At 42.0% G+C, this 23,796-nt stretch overlaps 1 protein-coding gene and 1 long non-coding RNA gene across 5 annotated transcripts in view; both read left to right on the top strand.

The window, feature by feature from the left end:
• jag2b (jagged canonical Notch ligand 2b) overlaps nucleotides 1-8,377 on the top strand; it is a 43,075-nt gene extending 34,698 nt beyond the window's left edge. For all 3 annotated transcript variants that reach the window (XM_046372987.1, XM_046372986.1, XM_046372988.1), the window contains 11 exons: nucleotides 115-228; nucleotides 455-568; nucleotides 1,421-1,537; nucleotides 1,685-1,712; nucleotides 2,255-2,340; nucleotides 3,385-3,498; nucleotides 3,680-3,795; nucleotides 4,199-4,456; nucleotides 4,563-4,694; nucleotides 5,065-5,215; nucleotides 5,337-8,377. In XM_046372987.1, coding sequence (XP_046228943.1) covers nucleotides 115-228; nucleotides 455-568; nucleotides 1,421-1,537; nucleotides 1,685-1,712; nucleotides 2,255-2,340; nucleotides 3,385-3,498; nucleotides 3,680-3,795; nucleotides 4,199-4,456; nucleotides 4,563-4,694; nucleotides 5,065-5,215; nucleotides 5,337-5,872 — 1,766 coding nt within the window. In that variant the 3' untranslated portion in view covers nucleotides 5,873-8,377. The remainder of the gene's footprint in view (nucleotides 1-114; nucleotides 229-454; nucleotides 569-1,420; nucleotides 1,538-1,684; nucleotides 1,713-2,254; nucleotides 2,341-3,384; nucleotides 3,499-3,679; nucleotides 3,796-4,198; nucleotides 4,457-4,562; nucleotides 4,695-5,064; nucleotides 5,216-5,336) is intronic.
• A 3,775-nt stretch (nucleotides 8,378-12,152) lies between these two features.
• On the top strand, nucleotides 12,153-21,120 carry LOC124051043. 2 transcript variants are annotated; one of them, XR_006841731.1, is made up of 4 exons: nucleotides 12,153-12,428; nucleotides 16,533-16,725; nucleotides 18,709-18,877; nucleotides 19,304-21,120. It is a non-coding gene; the product is annotated as an uncharacterized LOC124051043 (long non-coding RNA). The 2 variants fall into 2 exon arrangements; XR_006841730.1 differs by lacking the exons at nucleotides 18,709-18,877; nucleotides 19,304-21,120 and adding an exon at nucleotides 16,966-18,083.
• Nucleotides 21,121-23,796: the final 2,676 nt, after the last annotated feature.

The raw sequence follows: 23,796 nt of genomic DNA, 5'->3' as shown, positions 1-23,796 counted from the left end.
CCGTCTTTTCAACCAGTCTGTTCAGCGTTTTAACCAAAAAGTCGTGCCTGGAGTAGAGCTTCTGCTCACACTAAATAGAAGACGGTTTTAATAAATCGTCTGAATCTTCCTCAGATGTCAACGAGTGCAAACACAACCCGTGTAAGAATGGCGGACGCTGTGTCGACCTGGTGAACGACTTCTACTGCGAGTGTGCCGACAATTGGAAGGGCAAGACCTGCCATTCCCGTGAGTTATGCCGACTCTGTGTTAATGTGTGTGTTTATGTTCGGAGCTCGCCGTGGCCCCAGCTCCACCATGCTACAGATCTTTGTATGTTTTGACAGCTGAAATGTTTACTCGGGGTTGACACTGGGCGTATGTTGGTCATGGAAGAGTTGGCCGATCTTAGTGATGTTATGAACAGTCATATGAAGATCGCGTGACCACGGCGTTTCTTTGTAATCCCGGCCAGGTGAAAGCCAGTGTGACGCAACCACTTGCAGCAATGGAGGCACCTGCTACGACCACGGGGATGTCTTCCGCTGTGCCTGCCCACCTGGATGGGGAGGAAACACGTGCAACACAGGTGAGATTGAAGGAAGATGAGGATTAATAGTGTCTCAGATATTTGGTTTCATTCATTCATTTAGGAGAAAGCATTTTATTTTGAGATCAGTCCCCTTTGCATCCTCTCTAAGTCAACACAAAAGTTTGCTGTTGAAGGGTCAATATTTTTGACCTGCAGCAACCTGTAATGCTGCTCAATCCCATCTGGGCTTTTTGATATTTTCCTGTGACTAGTTTTCATAATGTAGTGAGATAGATATGGAACTGTGTTGGAAGAGGCTCAGACTGGACAGTTTCTCCAGCTGGCTGAAACAGCCATCAATGAGCTCAATACCAGAGCTATTTGGCTCACTGAACCTATTTGAGTCTGACGTGAGCTGCATTTTAGAGGTCGAGGTTAAGGCTAATTAAGGACGGTGGATGAAAAAATGTATTAAAAACCAGAATAATACAAATTGTTATTTAAAACATACTATACAGTCAAAGTCTGGCTATTAAGTCAATTCATATGAAGGGCTTTTCACCAGTATTCATGGTACCATAAGTCAGAATGGTTAAAAACTCTGTATTTAGTAGGTTACACCGACTGTCATACAATTCCTACCTCTAAGCCCAAATTCAGATAATATCAGCAACTCTTTACCAGCCGTATATTAATCACTTCAAGGTGTTTTCGCAATATTACAGATTACATTATTTTAATTGGAGTCAAAACTTCAGGTTAGATAAGGTCAGGAGAAAGTTATAGTTACATGTTTTCTCCGTGTTTGATTTCCTTCACAAGTACGCCGTGTCAGTGTTTATGCCATTTCTGTCAGTTGATTAACAATCTAGTGCACCTCTGTGACCAATACCTTCTCTCTTCAAACAGCCAAGAACAGCACATGTGCCTCCAGTCCTTGTTCCAATGGTGGAACCTGTGTGGGAGGAGGAGACACCTTCACCTGCATCTGCAAAGAGGGCTGGGAAGGCCCCACCTGCGGACAGAGTTAGTTTCTCTATGTTGCTTTACTTTGGGTTGTGATGCAATTATGCTGCCACTGCAGTGTAGTTGTGATAAAACAGAAATTTGAATGAAATGAAATTACACAATTATGGCGCTCTAACAGCCTTTTTCTTTTTCTCTCATCAACAGATATTAATGACTGCAACCCTCATCCATGGTACGTACCATTTCCTACCCCACACGCTCCGGTGGCGTATCCAGGCCTTCCAAACAGCACCACCTCCGCACCCCCTTTTTGTCCCTGTCCACCCTCATCTCCACACATCACACAGACCTTGCAAGCTGGAGGGGGTGAAGGGCCACTAAAAGCAGTGGAAGTTGTCCTTAAATCAAGCCTCAAAGGGGGCATCTCTCAGAGGAGGGGGACTGGATATTGAATAGGACAGAGAAAGGTGGGGAGAAAGGTTTTGGGGAGGGGTGGGGTGGGGGTCCATTCTTCCCCTGCGACCTGGAGGGGGATCTGGGCTTTGAGGAGGAATGGAAGAGAGGCATGATGAGGGGAGGGGAGGGGCTGGACACAGCAATTAGCATCTGAAAGGTGGAGGCTTGTATTGATGAGTTGAATTGAGCCTTGTGACACCCCACCATCACCACCACCACATACACACACACATAAACTAAGTGCTTTGTTGCAGCTGGAAGTGATGTGGCTGTCGTACAACCTCATCTAATCGTTTTTCTATTTCTTTCCTCTCTCAGTTACAATGGTGGCATCTGTGTGGATGGAGTCAACTGGTTTCGGTGCGAGTGCGCTCCTGGTTTCGCCGGACCAGACTGCCGAATCAGTGAGTAATGACCGTGTTGTGCTAAATACGATAACATACACAGTGTAAATATCAAAAAAATGCCCATTAAAACATTTGGAAATAAAATCCTGATTCCTTAAGATCCATAGCAATGTAGTATGATTTAGAAGATTTAGAAGATGGTTGAGAGGAAAGGCCGAAAGGAAGAAACAGGAGCACAAGGAGGAGATGGACACATTAACACCTAAATGTAAGACCAGGACACCGCCCTCTTCCCTTTTTCTCAGTCCTTTAACGCCTCAGGGGTCAGAGGTCGTCCCTCCTCCATACTCTCACAGTCACACAAAGACACACGGAAGACAAATTACCCAGTGACCCTGAAATTCTTTTTCTCCGTTCCTTTGTTTCGGCTGGATAGCGTTCACCTTTTCTGTCAAGCTTGAATTTGAGATTTCTCATCCAGACTGTGTTCACATGGGATGTGGATGACAATGGCCAGGGTTCCAATCATTTTGGTGGGAAGGCACGTTTGATATGTGTGACTCGAAGAGCTACTCAAAACACTGGCAGTTTGTGGGTTAAACTTGCACAAGTGACTAATTTATGAAATTATGTGTGGTGATTTGAACCGCGCAGGTCATGGGTTTTGTCCATTAACTGACTTTGTGATTTATTTTGATCAAAAGTTTTGGCTTCTGTTTCCCTCCAAGGGACCGCAATATGAATCTGAAGCGTAATGAGATGATTGACACTGTTGGTAATATGACTTCTGGCTTAATCATAATCATTAAAAATAATCATATGGGACGATCTGAGAAGGAATCAGGTACGAGCAAACTGTCTTATATCACTGACTTTAAGAGAGTACAGATTTGGGAAGTCCAAAACAGTTGAAGCACCGTTGGCATGTTACAGATTTCCAACTAGCCCTGCTGGTAGTTTCTACATCAGAGAGCTTCTGCAGTCACATGACATGCTGTGCTACTCTCTGTTGTCACTGGGCCTTTACTTGTCTTGTAAAGGGTCATAAGCCAAAAAAAGTTGTGATCCAGAGTCAAGCTGTTGCTGTTCTTCCCTTTGCAGACATAAATGAGTGCCAGTCTTCACCCTGTGCTTACGGTGCCACCTGTGTGGACGAGATCAACGGTTTCCGCTGCATCTGTCCGCTTGGTAGGACAGGAACCCGATGCCAAGAGTGTAAATACGTCTCTATTCAAATTTTAATCACAATTTTAATTACAATCATCATTAATTCACTCCAACTTGAGGTTTATGGGCTCTTGTTATTGCTGAATTTTACCTACAGTGAGGTCACTCATTACTTCAGACTCCCTTCTGCAGAAGATCAGCATGTCTCTTTCTCTTTGTTTGTATGTAGTCATAGGTATTGGGAAGCCTTGCCACTATGCTGGGCTGCAGTTTCCCCACAACAGCCGCTGGGAGGAAGAGTGTAACAGCTGCCATTGCATCAATGGCAAAGTGGACTGTACGAAGGTAAGACAACCCAACTCAACCCCAAAACAGTGCCAGCTGATATCTACTGATAGAAAGCATAGCTGTGACAAAAGTCTGAAAGATCTAAGACAAAAAAAATAAGCTACGATTAGTTGGTCATGTGTAAGTTAATTTCCTTTTTTGTGCTTTTTTTTGGTATTTCATTACATGTATAAATGAAGCTAAAATGTCATTAATAAATTACAATATAAATCAATTAATTGGGAAAAACATCTAATAGATGACTAGATAATGAAAATGATAGTTGCAGCCCTAAATGATAGCTTACATTTGCTGGTTGTCATGAGGCAACCTGCAGGCTAATACCAGTCTAAATGTTTAAGAATTACAATGTAGACGTAGATGCCGTGCTACGCTAAATACGCTGACCTTGCAACACCAGGTGCTGTGTGGTCGTCGTCCCTGCCGGCTCCAGCCATCAGGCCGGGACCGGAGACAGCAGTCTTGCCCGGCTGGACAAGAGTGTCTGGAGCACAGCTACCTCACATGCTTTTCTCCCCCTTGCCATGAGTGGGGCGTTTGTTCCATGGCTGGACCCTCACCTCCACAAGTAACCACCAAGTGCCAGCCAAATAGCGGGCACTTGGACAACAGCTGTGGCCGCATAACACTTGTTTTCAACAGAGACAAAGTACCACGGGTGAGTTGTCTCTTCACATAAAGTTTCTTGTTTGCAGCCGTGCAGTTTTTGGCTTTTGGTTTTGGTTTTGTTGCTAATGTGTGTGTGTGTGTGCGCACATATGCAGGGAACAACAGTGGAGAACATCTGCTCTGAGCTCAGGTATCTTCCTGACACCCGAAGGCTGGCAAAAGACCATGCCCTCCTCCTGCTCTGTGACCTCTCTCATTCAAATCAGGACGCTGTAGATGTGGCTATAGTAAGTGAATGATCCAAACTTTATTTGAATTTGTATGTTCTATACTTGGCTCATAGTATCCACTGTGCTCTTGCTGTGAACAGTATTATTGAAACATTATTACAATGTTAGCTCAGGTTAGCTCTTATATCCAGTTTGCTGGGTTTGACCAGCCACTCTTCGGTTCCCGAGCCGAATTCCCCGCAGACTGAGCTACTGCTGCAAGCCCAAGTGAAATTAAAAGGAATTCCTTGAGATGATTAATACACTTAGATGATCGATAATCTCTCACATGTTTGATACAGTATATTTCAGATGTTGGGAAACAATTTAATGCCTTTTCCCAGCTGCTGTGTCTCACTTCCTCCCTGTTCTCTGGTTTGGTTCTCAGTCTTTCCAACCTGAGGATCTAACAGACCACAGTCTGATCCATGAGGCAGCCAGCGCCATTGTGGGCACCTTGTCCAAGCGGCACAACAGCACCATCATGCTGGCAGTCATTGAGGTCAAAGTGGAAACACAGATCATGACCTCCTCAGTGGGTGAGTGATCACTAACAAACGTGTCCCATGAAAGTTTGTTATGGGCCCGATTCAGTGACTTGTCAGTGACTTGTAACTACTTGCACTGATTTCTCCATCACTTGTCCTTCATGGCCAACAGACTACTTGGTGCCTCTGCTGTGTGTGGTCTTCTGCTTGCTCTGCCTCTTCTGCATCATCGTATGTATTTGGTGGACACGCAAACGGAGAAAAGAGCGCGAGAGGAACATACGGTCGGCGGCCGATGACAGCGTTAACAACCAGTGGGAGCCTCTTCGGCTCGTCGTGGGACGTCAGCAGCAGCAGCAGCTGAAAGAGAGCAACAGGGAGGCTGAGCAGGAACGCAAAAAGCTCATGGGCCCCTCCTATCGGACGTGTGAGGGGGAGGAAGAGGAGGAGGGGGAGGAAGAAACGGAAGGCGAGCTTGAGCTCGAGGAGGAGGAGTGTGGTGGAGCAGAGGCGGGAAAGCAGCCAGTTAGTAAGTACTGTAAGACTGCAGTGCAGTCCGGCGGAGGAGTGATCTGTACCACGCACAGCTCCAGTTCACCCCTCAAAGCGCCCCACCGGACCCCAGGCTACAGCCCCAAAGACAACCGCTGGAAAAATGTCAGCGCCGCCTTGACTGGTCAGAAAGACCTCAGAGACCATTGTGTATAAGAAATTTAAACAAAGGACTCGCAGTGTGGAAGCGAGAGAAGCTGCAAGGCAGCGACTATTCTTATTTTTGGAAGAAGAGGCTTTGTGTTTCAATAAGCCGTTCTTTGCTTTGTGTATTCATGTTTTTGTCACTGTCACCTGAAAAGATTTTTGATTCAGGAGGCTCGAGCACAGTGAACATCCTTTTTTGCTTCTGTTCACTTTTTTTTTTTAATTATGTACAAAAGGAGCTGAAATGTAACAGTTATTCAGAAGGCAAAAGAAGCTCTCACCAATTTTTGTTTGTGGAATTATACCTTTAAAGAAACGACGAATCATGGAAAAGGAGAAAAAATAAACAATCTGTATAAAGTTCTTTTTGTTTGTTTACAAATGGTTATGATCTTGTTAAATTGTCTGCAGGTTCCTGTTCATTGTCTGTGTGTGGGGGCGCAGATACACATTAAAGGGACAGTAAAGGAAGAGTTTTGAGGGAAATGGACTCTTGCAGCCACAGTGAAGGAGAAAAAGCCTCCCTTTGCTCGCTCTCTTTCCGGCTTTGCCCACCAATCCACCTGTGGCCATCATGCGCAAGCCTTACCAAAACACTTGGCCTGGAGGGGAGAGTGGGACAGAAATCCCAGTGCCTACTATGTGGCCTTCCATTTTTTTCTCCTGTCTCTCAGTTGTCTCGGCTGAAAGCTCCGTTTGAGGATTTTTTGCAGTATTTGAGTTGGTAGCAAGTGCCTTTCTAAGAGCTGCGTCAAGGCTCCGAGTCGCGCTGCCCAGTTTGACCTCCTTGTTCTCAAATCTCAAAGGGATGTAAGTGTACATTTAAAGAGTTCAGTTTCACAGCAACGCCATTCAAGGTATTTGATCAAAACAGAAATTAATACTCTGTATATATATATATGTAGATACTAAAGGAGTCGCTGTGTATATTTGAAATAAGTAACTTAAAGACAAGTCACACATTTTTATTATTATTATTATTGTTATTGTTATTATTATGATTATTTTTATTTTTTTTTACAATGCCATTCCTTTTATTTATGCCAGTTCAAATAGGCACGTTTTATAACACTTCATATTCTGAGTCCCGCAGTTGAGAATCTTTACAATGAGGTACCACCTATGAAGGAATTTCTGAAGGGTTTATATATGGTTTGTCCCGACGATGCATTTTTTTTCTTTTGTGATTGTCACATGTGTGGTTATGGCTTTGACTTTATTGCTTTTTAGTTTGTAATTCAACCTCCAGATGACCTATTTGCAAAGCTATCTGCTGTCCAGCATTACTAGATCTGTTCTCAATCTTTGATTTTCTACTTTGGATGTAAATAATTTTTTTTTCTTTTTTTTGCACTTAATTTCCTATTTGAAGATTTGAAGAAAACCTGTGTTGGTATTCGGAAGATGTAATTAATAATTGGTATTTCATAACTGTGTAACACAACCGACAACATCTCTGACATGGTCGGACTGTAGCCGATCAGGCAGAAAATGGCTTCCGTTCTGCTCTTTCCATACAGAAACATCTAAGAAAGTTGCTGCTCTGACTGCTTCCTCAGTCAGTGAACGTGACCTTTGACATCACAAATAGGGGCAGGGCCAGAACTGTGATTTTCTTGATTTTTCTGCCTGTTGAAAGCTGAGCAGAGGTTTTCTTCTACATTATTTGACCCAGTTTTTACTACCCATTTGACTTTCTTTCTCGTTTGTAACTTGCTTTCTATTAGAGGTATCACGGATTGTGGTTGTTTAACCAGGATTTGCTTATTTTGGTGAGCGGCGTTGCAAAACTGCCAACATTATAGCCTTAAACAGTTCTCAAACCATTTCTAAACCCATCACAAACCCTTTTGTTTCAGGTGCCTTAATGTAATGAGTAATGTGTTATTTGTGTAATCAGTGGTCATCTTTTTATGTTGTGGGTTTGTTTTCATTATTAAGGAAAGTAACTCTTTAAAACATTGTGTGGTGTATAGCGGCGTGTTTTATTCGCCTGAGTAAAGTGCTCTCCTTGTCTCACTTTGCTATCGCGGGGATTCCTGGAATAAAACCCTTGACGGAGGATTTATAAAGAAAAAAAGAAAAAGCAACAGCAGTCCACCGTGGCACTTCTGAGTGTCATGAATGTGGGTGTTAGTTGGTCAAACGTGGGAATCATGCATTAGCTTCATGTTTGGTTTAAAGGCTTTAATGAAGGGAACAAATTTGCAGATGTTTTTGCTACCATCCCGATGTGTTTTAGGTTACCGACTCAGTTCAAAGTTACCCCTTTTTCATACCATGTCACTGTCTCAGAATGCCATCTTATTTTCTGTAAATGGGACACAGCAAAATAAAGAATTAAAGATGCATCACTGCTGGTGTTAAAAGCTGTATATGCATATTCTATACATTTTATTCTACAAGGGACATGATTTTATACAAAGTGAAAAGGTTTCCTTTATCTGAGAGGATGTCCGATTGTCCTAACTAATCGTCCCAGTTATTTATTAAAGCAGTTTTGACACATCTTGATCATGCTTGTAATATTTGGTTCGCAGTACACAACATTGAGAAAACACTATCACGACAGAAATGTTACTGTCCAGTAAGCATCAGCTGGATCGTGGTGTGGTGGTGGACCTCCATGCACCAAAATAAAAAAAAAAAAATTAAAGCTGCAGCAATCAGTGTGTTTGCACTAGTAACTGATCAAATGACTGTAACATGTCATGAAACTTGTTTCGAGCAGCACCAGGTAGACATTTTCAGGTTAAAAGATACCATAAACACTATAGTACCTCTCCGACACCAACCAGCAGGCAGTCAGGCAACTTTATCTGCCAACTTTGATGCTAGCATCAGTAGTAACTAGCATTTAACAAGTTGAAGAGTCATATTTCCTTCAGGACAGAGATAAAGGAAGAGGTTACTGGACTTGAATGAGTCAGGGGATGTACACAGGTGAGCTGCCAAGTAAATTTAGTTCTGCTCAATTGCAAATGTGTTATGTTGGTCAAAAAACCTGAAGATGAACTCTCAGCCTCTGTTGGAATAACAGTCATCTGAAAACCTGCAGTCCTTGCCCTTGCCCTCTTCTGTGAGGGCCGAGAACGGCCTGGATCGATCGATTCAATAACCTCACCAGGCTCCCCGCCATCCTGCCATCACTCTCACTTCCACCGCACCAATAGAACCTCATCTCCTGTTCTGGGCCGATCCAGGCTCCGCCAATGGGAGGCTGGCGTGATCATCCTGGCCACATAAAGATGTGAATGTTTCATGAGTAACGTTATGAAGCCGGGCGGAGTGGTGGTGGGGTGGGACACTTTTCCTCCTGAATCCCAGGGGTGCCCCTGGCTGGCGCTAATAGGACCTTCCCTCGTCAGAAAGGCCGGACGGATCACCTTACACAGCTTTGTGGAAGTGGTGGAGTCATATGGGGAGATGGGAAGGGAGTTGATAATGCATATGGACATATTAATCCACAGATGACTCTAAATTCACTTTAAGAGTGGTTTACTGTAGTCCTCGATAACACAGTTGATATTAGGTATCAGAATATATTGTGGGTTTTTTTCTGGAGAAGTACTTCATGTCTGAATTTCTCTTTTTCTTCTCTCTTGGTGCTTGCATCTATATTTGTATAATATCATGTAGGTGCAAACTCTCACGTAGGATCTGGCTATTATTCGGATCAGGGGCTGACCTCATTTTAGCACATAACTTTCTCCATTTAACAACAATGAAGCGACTTTGTGATATGTGAATATTTTACTTATATGGAGGTGGATGTTCCCCTTGCATTCATGTTTTCCTGTGGTTGCTCTAGTTTCCGTATTTATATTGTTCAAAATAACAGCTCTGCGATCTGTATCTGCACAGTGTAGGGCAGACTCCACCACCCTCTGTTTGGATAAGGAAAAACTTATTTGGTTTGACTTGAATTTAATCTCTTGTTGCTGTTAACGCTATCATTAATGTAGTATCAAGTAAACATTTTGGTTCCTTGTTGCTTTTTAATCCGTCTGGGTATAACCAAGAAGCTATTTATGTATTGCCATTGCTTCACACAAGGTAAATATGTGATGTGGTGCCAACTTGCCTTTGTGAGTGTGTGTCTGCATCAGTAACCCCCCTGCCCACCCAATGATCCCAGACTCTATCAGTAAACTGACACCAGATTCCAAAAGTGGCTCCTTTTAACAGCCAAGGACATCTCAGTGTGCAGCATTTGTAAACACGTAGTACTACTACACCGAGCTCAAAAAAAGGCCAAAAGCATTCGCAAGCAGAGAAAACAGGCGAAATTTACTTTTCTGTGTTAAGGCAGAGTCAGTTTAAGTTTATGTTACATGCCTGTACACAAAGGCAGGCTGCAGAAGGCCGACCAACTGTGAGACGGTACTTTGTGTGCTCCTGCTCCCTGTCACTACATTTGTTGATGCGGGTCTTTGAGACCATCTGACAGTGGAAGCAGCTGGGTGACAGGATTTTAGGCTAAGCCCTCCGTCCTTTTAAAACACACACACACACACACACACACACATACAGTTACAAACATGGTTCTTATGGGACATCAAGCTGGCACGTGTTGGTGGACAGCGGGCTGCAGCTGGCACTGTGGGCTGACCGAGGCGGGGAAACAAGCCACAGTGAGTCTGTGTGTGCTGGCTGGCAGTGCAGGTCTGCCTTGCCACTGCAGTAACTCTCCAACATACCCACTGCACCAAGACGTGTGGGGCATCAGTTTGGCAGAAGGAGGGCGGAGGAAATGCAAGCGGGATTCCAGTGGCACGGCAGCTTTTCTGGGACATCTGTTCGGTGTGTGTGCATGCACATGTGTCTGAATAAACAAACGTGTTGAGAGGAAACTTTAATGATTTGTAAGGGTAAACATGGCGGTTACATGAAGAGAAGAATATCTGAACTTTAATTAAAATAAAGGCCAGAGAGCCCCTTATGATAATCAGTTATGATAATCAAAGATTTAAACTAGAAACATATTTTACTGATTGCTGCAGGTTATGTGAAAAATCATGTTTAATGGAAAAATGTGACAAGAGGGCAGCTAATTATAACATCTAATTAGAACTTATATTATTAATCTGCATATTATTTCCATTATTGATCATTTCCTCAGTGGAGCTGTTAATCACTTCACGTATAAATAGTCAGCAAACAATTCCAGTTTCTCACAGTCTGTGGAGGTGTTTTTAAATGACAAACAGTCCTAAAGATATTCAACTTTCTATAAAACCGAATGCCATTTGTGTTTAAACATATTTTGAACCATGGTTTTTATGGTAATTATACCAAAGGATCCCATTTAATCTGACAGGGATGTATTGATGTCAGCCTTATTGGACAGGTTTGTTTTGCCTCCCTGCTGTAACAGAGGCAGATCACAGCCAAGGGAAGTCATTCAAAACACACATGTTGGATTTTGCAGGGCAAAAGGAAAAGTCAAAGGTCAGAGGAGGGTAAGCAAACTGTGAATTTGCACTACTTCCCTGCCTCAGCTAAGAGCCCTTGTCCACTCTCTTGTGACACATGCACACATAGAGTATCCATGCAGTAGCGTGATGCCAGCGCATGTGAACTTATTAGAGAGAATCTGGCCTTTAGCAGCTGGTGGGAAACGCAAATCATGTGTGTAACCTGACTATATATAACACACACACATATAGCCTGTTGTTTACATGAACAGACAGATCAAAAGATGGCGTGCTAGACACTGTGCTTTTTTGAGATTTCATCATGTGGTTTTTTTTCCTTAGGTTTGCCACCACATATTCCGTACATGTCTGTTTATCCATGCTCAAGTGACAGTGTGCAGTGCACCATTACACCCTGTACAGTGATATGCAAGGTCAGTTTGCACCTTTTCCAGCCTGAGTGACATCTGGGAATGTAAAACATGCTTAGGAGTTACTAAAGTTACAGTGTGTATGCAACAAGAAAATTAAAAGCTACTGAATATGCGCCAAGTGATGGACATTCTCTGTGTTTTCAGCCAATAAAAACGCTGGCACCAAACATTTGTGTTTCTGGCAAATGAAAACTGAAAAGTTGCAATCTGAAAAGTAACTAGTAACTCAAGCTGTAGTGGAGTAAAACATACAATATTTACCTTAAAATTGTAGTGAATTAGAAGTGTAAGTTGCATAAAATAGAAATACTAAAGTACAAGTACCATACATAGTATTTAAGTATAGCAACTGAGTTCATATGGTTCACATACGGCTGTAACCATATAACTTTGCTGTTTAACCAACACACCATTTTAAAAATGGCGGTCTATGTAAAATGCCATGGCCCCGCCCACTCTGCAGGTGTGCTTTGCTAACTTTGCTGTGATATTACTAAACACTCGCTGCTTATGTTTAAATAATGTCAGCAGTTTTAACTCAAACTAGCCTGCCAGCAGTCTGATTGCAGCACGGTTTTGTTTAGAATATAATAGTGTTTCTACTCATCACTAGCTAGCTTACTCTGCTCTTTCTGCTGCCAAGTCTTCTCTAAGGATTTAACAAGCTACTTTCTGCTAAAGTGTGGAGGATCTTTGTTTTACTGTCCACCAAGTGTAAGTACCCACTGCTTGTGCTAACATGCATATTGTAAGTCAGTGTTTTGGTTGTGTTCAGTTTTGTTGGTAACATCAGTGAGTTAGCTTGTAATCTAACAATGCAGTTGAGTTGACTTTTCTTGACTTGTTCTCTGGCATTTCTGCTTGTTTCTCATGAGGGCTCATTTCACCAGTTTCATTGGTTGTGGGAAGCGTTTGCATTTGTACTGTAAAATAAGTTGCAATGCAATGTTGAAAGTACTCAAGTAGGTTGCAGGTACCTGCACCCCATAACTTTATAGTATGTAAATGTTCTTACTACCTTTCCAACATTGATGGACCCCTGGTTTTCAACACTGTATGTTTGCTTTGGGAATTTAAGTTCATCAAAATTAAAACACATCGCATAACTCTCGTCTAATACACCATAGCAACAGCCCAACTTGACTGTTTCATATGTTTTTCTGGTTTTGAAAAACAGTTCAAACCCAATTCATCAGCACATGGAATCTGCTCAATATTCATGAAATTGTAGATGTTGTTGCCAAGTTTGAGCATCAATGCTTCCATCGGTACTTAACAAACTGTGTGTACCGATGAAGAACAAGTGGATCGGGAGGAGAACATCCATAGCAGTGTGAATTTTGGCATAGGATAAATTTTTGAAATGGAAAAGTACAAGTACTCTGCATAGAAAGAGAACTGTCTATTGTACATTTAAGCCATTTAGTGAATATTTTCATCCTGTCACGCCTACTGTGTGACTCAACCTTGACTCACTTTGTCCATAATGACTAAGGAAATAATGAATGAGAGATTTTGCAATATCGCACATTCCTTGGTTGGTTTGGGCATGTCACAGAAATATGTTGCCTTGGGCCTCATCAAATATGCTTGAGCCAATGTGTTTGAGAAATAATGGCAAAGAGAAAGTGATTTGGCACATGAATCACACTTAAACTCTACTGTAGCTCTGATCCACACCCCAAACAGTTCTCAACCCGAACCTTGATTTCACAAAACTGAGGAAATGAAATATAATGTTTTCCACCTTTCTTCACATTTAAATTGTTTATTGCAGGCACTGAGTTCACCAGAATTCGTGTTTTAGCGAACAGCAGCATGTAGGGGCTTGATGACATTGTTGAACAACCTTACTGCGTACTCTTTGATGTGCACTTAAGCAGCACAGAGTCAATAGTGAAATTATGGCTTCAGCTAATGCCTGTTTTCAGTATCATTCATTCATAGTGTAAAATGTATACTAATCTGCAGTTGAGTTGCATTGTGGGTAATGTAGGCAGCAGGTGCCAGGATTTGAATTAGGGAAATAAAATACAAATTGACTGTTCTTTAAAACGCTTTGTTCACGTTTGATCAAGATGATAAACAGGAAATTAATTGGTACTTTTAACTAAGATAAGCTGGTTGCAGCTTCTCAAGTCTGAAAATCTGAAGTTTTTTCTGTGTCATAAGTGAATATCTTTGGGTTTTAGACTGTTAGTCAGACAGAACAAGACATTTGAAGAAGTCACCTTGGATATTATAGCAGACATTCACAATCACCAGTGACCATAAGATAAGACAACAATTTTGGAAACTAAACTGAAACCAGAAAAATCTTATGGTCCGGTTCTCCAAAAGCAGCGAGCTGCTGATTAATGTTGAAATGTTTCCCCTCTCTGTGCAGACGGAAGGGGGTGAATGTGTCAGAAAAATCAATTAATCAGAAACCCATTCAATACTTCAATCAATTTTCTCAACTTGACACTTGACAGACACGACCTTAGATAGCTGATCAGAGGTCAACTCCATCTGTACTCAATCAATTCAGTTACAATGCCTGAATGAAAGGTCAATTGAAAGTTACAGGGGGGATTCCACATAAACATAATTGATTACCTTCTTTAAGACTGATGATCCTTTTTGCTCATTAACACCATGTGGAATCCAAGTCACATTTAGTTGCAACTATTGTCACTCATTCATTTAAGGAGCCGCTAGATAAACTAAGTTATTAATGTCTGAGTTTTTGTGTTAGTAGGAATCAGATTGTGGAGAAAATCTCAAAATCAAGGTTGTATGAGGTCACGCTGTGACTCAGCATTGGCACCGAGCGACCAGGGCACAGCTGGGAATGGCGAGTGGACGGATGTGTCGTTTTGGCAAGGTGCCTGATGTGACAGCTGACTTAATAAGGAAGGCCTTTTTATCCTGCAGACAACATGTGGCTGATGCTGCAGACAGGGGGTTTCTCCACTGCTGGGACCAGGGGGGAGGGGAAACGTGACCTGCTGCAGACCCACCTTCCCTCAATTATCATTACAGCTGATTGTTCCGCTCTATAGCTCATTATGTCAGGGTTACTTGATATATTGTGCTCAGGAAGGTAGCGGAAGTAAAGTCCGCCCAACTAACCCTTCATTCAGCTTGTATGTTTTGCTCTGCCTTTCTGCATGGCCAGAACCTGTGACTCTTAAGCAAGGTCTGACAAAATTTCCTCATTCAGGAGGATTCACCTCAGCTTTCCATCATTATGAGGTCTTCAGACACACACGCACAAGTCAAGTGAGTTATCCACCCCGCCCCTCCATCTCCCATCTGTCTGACTGACTTCCTGTTCCCATCTACCCAGAGAGCTCAGCCACTGGAGACACTGAGAGAAGGAAAACATACTTTGTTTTCTTCAACATAAAAGACAGACAACACTGTCACAGTGGGGCTGTGTGTGGCTACCTTGTTTGATAGGGGAATTGGATCTAGACTTGAGAGGGGATTGTAATGCGGTTAAAGGCATCATGAAAAGCCAGCTGTAACAGGATTTCATCCTCTGTGGAGCCCCTGCTGACTGCTGCCGTGAGGCCAGTCATTAGGGAAAACCTGTATATATGTGTGTGTGTGTGTGTGTGTGTGTGTGAGAGAGAGAGAGAGAGTTTGTCTGCCTCTGTGCCAACGCTCTACGTAGGAGGTTATACATTCTTCAGAGCCTGAGTTGGTGAATCTGTCACGCATCAATGACACATTTTACCTTGCTGAGCGTTAAACATGTTGGAACAGTGCAGAGAAAACCAAGGACACAGTGCCATTAAGTCAGAAACATAACGTAACGCAGATAATAGATATGATACTTTTGATATATGCTGTATAGTCAAAAGTATTTGGACACCTGCAGTTCGTCTTTCTATGGAGCCCTACCGAAACGTGTTTTGCTACGTACAGGAGAGTGTTTGTGTACCATGGTGACTGTACATGCATGTTCGCTGGAGGACATTTTTAATAGCCTCTTGCCAAGGTCAGCTCCTTCACGTGTTATGTGTGGAATGAGTGGAGGCCTTCGCTTGCAGTGCCTTCAGCCGACTCCAGAGAGTCGCGCTCATTGTGTGGCGGCCGAGGGGGAACAAAGACATTTCCACTGGAGGAACTTTGGGTTCCTGTCGATAAGGAGGGCAGCGTTGCGAGCCCGGGCCGTGTTTATATGCTTGTGTACAGTGGGGGATCTAGAGGCTTGCACTTTCCAGACAACAAGTGGTGGTTGTATAAATAGTCGCACTTGGAGAAACATCAAAGGGTGGGGGGGAGAAAAGTCCACCCAATGATCAAGAATCTCAGCGTGATTTAAGTGTGTGTGTGTGTCTACTGGGGTTTCGGGTTTTGACCGAGACACATTTTCAAACAATACCTGAACTGGAATCAAACATTTAAACCATTTAAAACAGAGAAAATGTCATTGTCGTGTCAGTGTGACGGACCAGGAGCAGGTGGTTTTTTCGAAGACAAGGTGCTTTAGGGTGTTTTTTTGCTCTTGACTTGCTGCAGTAATGATCTGACATGTACATTAAACCTTCATTTATTCCTAATTTACATCCATCATTGGTGAAAAATAATCAGGTGGCAGAAATGTTCAGAAACGTTTAAAGGTTCGTTCACCGACCTCCTTCCTCACTCTGACTCGGTGACTAAATGAAACTCGACATAACCTTGAGTAAAATTACAGATTCCTCTGGATTTGAACATTGTTGGAGGCTTTTGCAATAATGTAACTGTACAATTAAATATATAACAAAGAGTCAAGGGCAGTTTAAAGATACTCTTAAATTACTTTTTAATCCTTTCTGCATCCAGAAAACCATCAGTTCCTAATCAAAAGGACTGTTTGTGCCCACTGGAAGTATGGACAGCTTCGTCACCACAGAACAACAACATCTGGACAAAGTGACCACCAACCCGTCTACTGTCAGACGCGCTGACATCGAGCTGACAAATCCTCAGGGGAGGAGGAGTGATTCAGTGGTTGTTCACACATCCAGGCATGCAGGTGTGTTTCATTTGTCCCGCCCCAGTAGACGTCATGCGTTCAGCCTTGTCCAGAATCTACAGATGAGAGGCAGAAAGCTGTTGTTGATCCAGCTAAATTCACTCACACATTCTTTACAAAAATGCTTCTGTATGATTGGGTTAGGATCTGGGTTTAAACACTGAGGCTCTCTGGGCTCTGTTGCCCTCCACAGGCTGATTTCTGTACAGTTTCAAAACCGCGACTCTTCTTTCCTTCCAGTTTCACTCACAGCAATGGCTACGTGTCGTCTGTGTTTGTCCATCAGATGATTGTCCCAGGCACAGGACATTTTTAGCTGAGCTGACTGGCAGTGACATCTGGACAACTTCTGGATCTGTCCACAAAGCTGCAGATGTCTCAGATAGGTTAAATACATTTGCGCTGCATTGCTCATATAACAGACAGTCTTCTGGTTATTCTCCTGTTTAAACAGTGTTTTAGCTAGTTGTGGCTGTCAATTTAAAGAATGTAATCTGTGTCCAAAATCATTCACAGGTTGTAACCTTTTATGTTTGCTTCACAGCCCTGCCTCTGATTTCATATGTTATTTATTTTGATGCCCAAAATTGTCTTTGAGTCATTTTAGAACGTAATATTTCTTTGCACAAAAAACCTGAAACGTTTTGTCAGGCTTTGTGCCGGAGGAAAAACATTTTTAGACTCCTGACCTCTTCAACTGAGCTTCATCTCTGTGACGTCTTTGCCCTTGGATTGTTTGTTGGTGAAGTCTGTGGTCCTGTAACTCTTTAAAAAGCTTTGTTCTCTTGTGGTAAGTTTCCAGTTTGTTCCCACGTGACTGAAGGAATAAGTCTTAGGAACCACTGTATGATCTGATGCCTTTAATAAGCCGCATTTCCTCTGCCTCCTGGATCTGCTGGTGTTCTTGTGTGACAACATTAGCTCTGTTGAGACCCACCATGTTGTATCCAAGCCCTCTGGTGACATTCACACACTGTCTGCTGCCTTTCCTGCCCACTTATCAGCAGCTAATTGCCAGTAATGTTGAGGAGACAAGGTTGCATCTGAATTTGTTCACTCACTTATCCTGGTGAACAAGCTTTCATGTCCCGTTTTCCCACGGTTGTGCCTATGGGACTTTCCAAACTGTGCAGACAGTTCAGGTTGGGACATTCTCAGCTAAGCCATAGTAGCATCGACCTCACAAGCACTGAAAATCAATGATTATGATTTGGAAGATTTGGCTCATGTTGTAGATGCTGCAAGAGATGTTTGTGTTCCCTCTGACAGATAAGCAGTTTTAAAGTTTTGCTCAAAAGTCACATAATTAAACCAGGAGTTAATAACTTTTAGTAGGTCAAGTTCATGACCTTGTGACAAAACACGATGTGACGGTTTACTCATTTACTTTATTTTATCAATGAAATGAAGTGTCACTGAATATGCAGTCCCAGAGCCACACCTGAATAGGATGGAGATTTGTTTCTGTCTTGATGCTTCAGTGCATAAGGACAACACCTGAAACATAAAATAGTTTTTAATTTCTATCCATATTGGTGTGAAAATAGCCTCATAAACCTTCCAGCATCAGTTGCTGGGGACAAATTGGAGCAATAAATATTGACTGACGTGATATTTGGTCAGTGTGATCACAGATGTTGCATTATGTAGTAAGGCTTATGCAAGAATAATAATCAAGCAGATGAACCGACCATCAAAGTAATAAATATCTACACAAGCACAAGAGACCTTGGGACCTCACTTGGGACAGCAGCAGCTCTGCACTGTCCAGTCAAATGCAGCAGATATCAATATTGGTGTCAGTCATATATATATATATATATATATATATATATATATATATATATATATATATATATATATTTCTTTGATCTGCGTAATGTTCCAGTTATTATTTTACAACATAAGTGAACCAACCTAAAACTAAGCTCTGATCTGAAACGTGTGCCATGCGTTCATTTTGTTGTTTGGTCCTTATGATAGAGCTCAAAAAGCAGGTTGTGAGGGTGACGCGATGGACGGGACTTCACTGACACCAAAGCCGCGTCTAACACCTGATAAGGAGCTTGAGCGCGGCACAGACATTGGCGGGCGGGGAGTCAAAGATACTCTGCGACGGCACATTTGAGATGAGGGCTGAGAGTGCTGAGAGGTGAGAGGCATGTGTGGAAAGGGGAAAGGCTGATGTCTACACATTGGGCCTATCAGAAGTTTCCTGTTTGTGTGTGTGTGTGCGTGTGTGTGTGTGTGTGTGTGTGTGTGTGTTAAGCATCTGTGAGAGACTGTGCGTTCAAATTCACTACAAAACGTAACATAAGCTGACTGGTGTTCAAGTCTTTGTTAGCCTTCTTTTTCAGCATTTAAATGTTTGAATTAGTGATCATTATTTAGATCAAGCTAATAGGTTTACATGTAAAGAAGACATACTGCAAATAGACACAGATGCATGTAAAATTACACCAAGCCCAGCGCTCTGTGCTGAGACCACAGTAGCTTCCGCAGTAAATCCTGAGCTGAAGGTTTAATACTCCTTCCTTCAGTGGCTGTTTTGACCCTCGCTTATTGATTTTCTCCACAGAAGGAGTCAATGCAGAGATGAGCTCCACCACTGCAGCAAAGAGGGTCAGTAAGTTTACAGCCAGAGGAGGGAGGGAAGGATTTCCACTACACACACACACACACACACACACACACACGCACACGCACACACACACACACACAAAGGTGGCAGGAAAGAAGGTTTCTCTCTCATGGGGAGTTGGTTTATTTTTAAACTGTGACCTGGGATACCGTTTTAGAATATGATAATATCTGTGATTTGGGATGCAGTGAAGACATGCGTTGTTATCTCTTCTTGATAAATACAAGCTTTTGGATTCTCACATGCAGATGGAAAAAAAAACGTACAGTAAAGTAAGTAATATCTTTGCATTTTGTGGAATTGTACGCATTCACACAACAGTCCATGACACAAAACTACAAGACCACCCTAGATGGTTTTAAAGAGATAACAGTGGGAAGGAGCTGATGAAGGTGTGATGTAATTGTTTGATTTAAACAGATGCAAACAGTCATTATATTTGGTATCTTAGGAGTAAAAATAGTTTTCATCATATGGCTGCTATTGCCTGTTGATTGAGCAGTTTTTAAAATAAAATGTAGACGTTGTGCTTCATTCACCCTATCAGACTTGCTACCTTTATGTCGGGTTCAGGCCACAACATATTTTTGGTCACATCATAATTTCTTCATAAATTCTGTGTTCATTTGCACAACACTCCCATCGTATCCCTCAGCATTACTGGCAGGCAGCTTGTTTGTGATTACTACTCAGGAAGCGGAGCAGTTCGTTCATTCATCACAGGGTTGGCCAGTTAATTGTTGGCACCCAGTGATGGCATCTAATGAGGTACGTTTACACGAGTGCGGCACTGCACGATGCAGTTTTGAGGTATTTGCATATACTTCTACTCCGGTACATTTTGCAGGCAGAATACACTGTGGTATTAGTACTGTTTACTGTTACTTCAGTAAAAGCTCTGAATACACTGAAGTATCATGAAGCCAGACGATGCACACCATGCGCACTGATTCTTGAATCACAACCTTGCCTTGACTGACTGACTGACAGACAGACAGACAGACATGACACTGATGTGAGGATGCAGGGCGCTGTCAGCATACAGCCATGGTACTGATGGAAGTGTGAAGCGTGTAAAACGGAGTGGACAGGGACATGATGTTAACTCCACATGCTTACACTGACCTCTGCTGTTGTAAAGCGGTCCATGCGGCTCCCCTCAGCGCGGGGTTTTCGTCGTCACGAGTGGAAGACCACAGCTGTGCTACACTTTGACCCGACAGAAACTTCAAACATCAAACGTTTTGAAAAGGGATCAAGCAAAGACAACTGAAAAAGAGAAACGGAGGACAATTGGTCAAACTGCTCTTCAGTATGTTGCTTGTCTGCTTCTTTAAAACGTTTCATTTTAATTCATTTGGGTGATGTAAGTTAACTAAGAATATCCGCTGAAGTAATGAGGTTTACTTGATTATTTCCCTTTCCTGCTACTTAACAGATTACATCTACTCTGTATGAAATATCACCCCACTTGTTATGATATCAGTTAATAAAATATGACAGAATATTACGGATTGTAATGCAGTATTTAAACTGCTGAAATGTGCCTATCAAAAGTACTGATCATAGTACTGTATGACAATATACCCGTTAAGTTCTTTTACTTGTGATACTCGAAGTACATTTCGCTCATAATACCTCAGTGCTTAAATATAATTTTGAATGCAAGACTTTTGCATGTATTGGAGTATTTTGACAATGTGGTATTTGAAAACAATCATAAATAAAATTTCATAAGTTTCTATTGAAAAAACAACAACAATGTGATGTAGACAGAATTAGTAGAGGTAGGTGTGTGTGTGTGTGTGTATGTGTGTGTGTGGAGCCACATAGCTGTTTAATCATTACCAGTGTCCCCATGCAAAAGCACAACAAACTGCCTAATTAATGGAGCGTCCAACATTCCTGGCTTTTATCCCGGGACACAAAGGAAACCTTTTTGTGGCTCAGCAATAAATCAGTGGCTGCACTCAGTCAGTGTCACTTCAGCACAATATAGCAGTGATGTTACTGTAGCGGCCGCCGCCACGGTGGCGACTCAACAGTCACACGTTTCTGACCTCTTTGCTGCTTTTCAGGTATTGTTGCACTAACCGTGAAAATCGAGAATGAAGGCAGGTTAACTGTTAACCAGCAGCGACCTCAGCCAGCCAATCGCTACACAGCTGGAAGGTTTTGTCTCCTCATCTCACAGTCATGTGGAGGGATTTACCTCGCTTTGCTAGATTTATTTTTATAATGGGATGTATTTCATTTCTTTAATTACTTTGACCTCCTCATACTTGATATAAAAGTGGAGCAGGCGTGTGAGCCACTCTGACGAAGGAAAAACTAAATTAGGTTTTGCTTAACGTGTGCACCTGCAGTTTAAGCCTCAGAGGGCTGCAAAGTGCATTCGGGCACACACATGCACTCACAGCAGGCTGATCTTTGTGCCAAACGTGTTGTCCCACTGAGGGCAGCTTGTAATTGGAAAGCGTGGATGGTAAAAGCAGCTGGTGTATTTATAAGTCAAGTGCTGAAACCTAAAGGATTTCTGTCAGTGGATCCAAACCAAGTTGGTATTGTTGTAATGTTTACATACAGACTTTGGCTCTGGCTCACATCGAACAGCCATTTGTTGAAATACTTTGATTATTTTGGTTGTCATCCTCCGATTTCAGCTTCTCCAGTGGGATTTGTTGCTTTCTTTTGTTTTAAACTATGGTAAGCTGGATATCTCAGGTTTTTGGACTGATGGTTGGCTGTGGGAAATTATAATGAGCATTTTTCACTACTTTATGTCACAGACAAAGTGATTAGCCCAAGTTTACTGCAGCTAAAGTTATCTGAGCCACTTGTCAAACACTATTCACTGTTTGCTGACATTATTGAACTCAACCAAACAAAACCAAGAGATTATTTAAGGAGAAAAATAATCAGAAGTTGCAGACAAGCTCAGATGAATTATTATTACTACTACAACTAGTACTACTACTACTGCTAATAATAATAATTGTTAGAATTATCTAAGAGCCAGTGAACCAAAATAAATAAATAAAAACAACAAAAAAACAAAAACAATCCAAAGCACCATGAAAGGGGGCCTGTGATTAAGATTAAATTGATCATTTTTGAATTTTATTGGTGGTTGCTGATTGTATGTTGCGGAAACAGGATATCTTAGATTAAAATGATGCGTCTCTAAATGAGAAGACTGTTGATGCAGAGAGCAGGAGCTGATGAGGAAAGCTTCCAGAGAGGAGGAGGAGTGTGGTGACAGAGAGCAATCACTTCCATCAGCCTCATTAGTTAATTATATTGTCAGGGATCCCATTAGTGGTTTTACACTTCACTGAACTCCTCCCTTTGTATCAGCATCGTGTGTGTGTGTGTGTGTGCGTGTGTGTGTGTGTGTGTGTGTGTGTGTGTGTGCGCTGAAACATTGTTTTTAATTGAGGTAAGATAATAAAAAAAACATAACATCCACTGTTTGTACCACATGTACATATATTTATATCTTGTTTTTCTTTTTGTAAATACTTTATTTATTATTATTATTATTTTTTATTTTGTATTTTGTATGGTGCACAGGAGAGAGAAAAATCCGGAGTCAAATTCCTTGTATGGTCACACGTACTTGGCAAATAAAGCTGATTCTGATTCTGAAATGCTTCGTCATCGCTTCGATTGTTGCAGATGTCTTGTAGGAAAAATCTTGAAGATGAGGTTCAAGCATCATTTTATTTGAAAGCTGAACTACATGCATGTAGTTCAGAGTTCGCTTAATTATTCATCAGTTTTTCATTTTCTGTGGACCCATACTCATATGTTCCCTTAAACTGTGCTTAAATCACTGAGAGTTCTTTATTAACAGGAGGCCAAGAGTTTAGAGCTGGTGTGGCAGCAGTTTCCTGTCTTCAGGAAGTTTGTGCTCCCACCGATTGTCTTCTCAGTCAGTCGATGCAGTTTATAGCTTATGATAGTGGATCACAGTGTAATCATCAGACGATGTAAAATACTCGGGAACGAGACTTCATCATTTTAATTGCAGTGCAAGTGAGCAGCCCGACCACTAGGGGGCGCTGCCATTCTACATGAAAACATTTAAATTCATGGACCAACATTTGTTATTGAGCTTGCTTCAACAAGTTAATAGCAGCTGAAAATCAAATTTAGTGCAGCTTTAAGTGATAAAAAATGAAATCTTTGGCGAGCAAATATTAGTCCTGCACAGAATTATGGTTGAAAATGAGGCTGATGAGAGTTGTTGAGAAGTTGCATGCCATAGAAACCAAAACAATGAGTGAAAAGAAGTTAAAAGCTGAGAGAAAAGCTGTGGGAACCGCAGAATCGGGGGAGTGTTCCATTTGGATTTGTCCCTATACAAGCAATATCTTTGACATACCAGAATGTGCAGCTCCCCTCGGCTTTATGGAGATTTATAGTGT

Source organism: Scatophagus argus, chromosome 19 (genome assembly GCF_020382885.2).
Source record: "Scatophagus argus isolate fScaArg1 chromosome 19, fScaArg1.pri, whole genome shotgun sequence".
Classification (NCBI taxonomy): domain Eukaryota; kingdom Metazoa; phylum Chordata; class Actinopteri; family Scatophagidae; genus Scatophagus; species Scatophagus argus.
The sequence above is the reverse complement of the archived record's forward strand: the minus strand, read 5'-3'. Positions and strand labels throughout refer to the sequence as shown.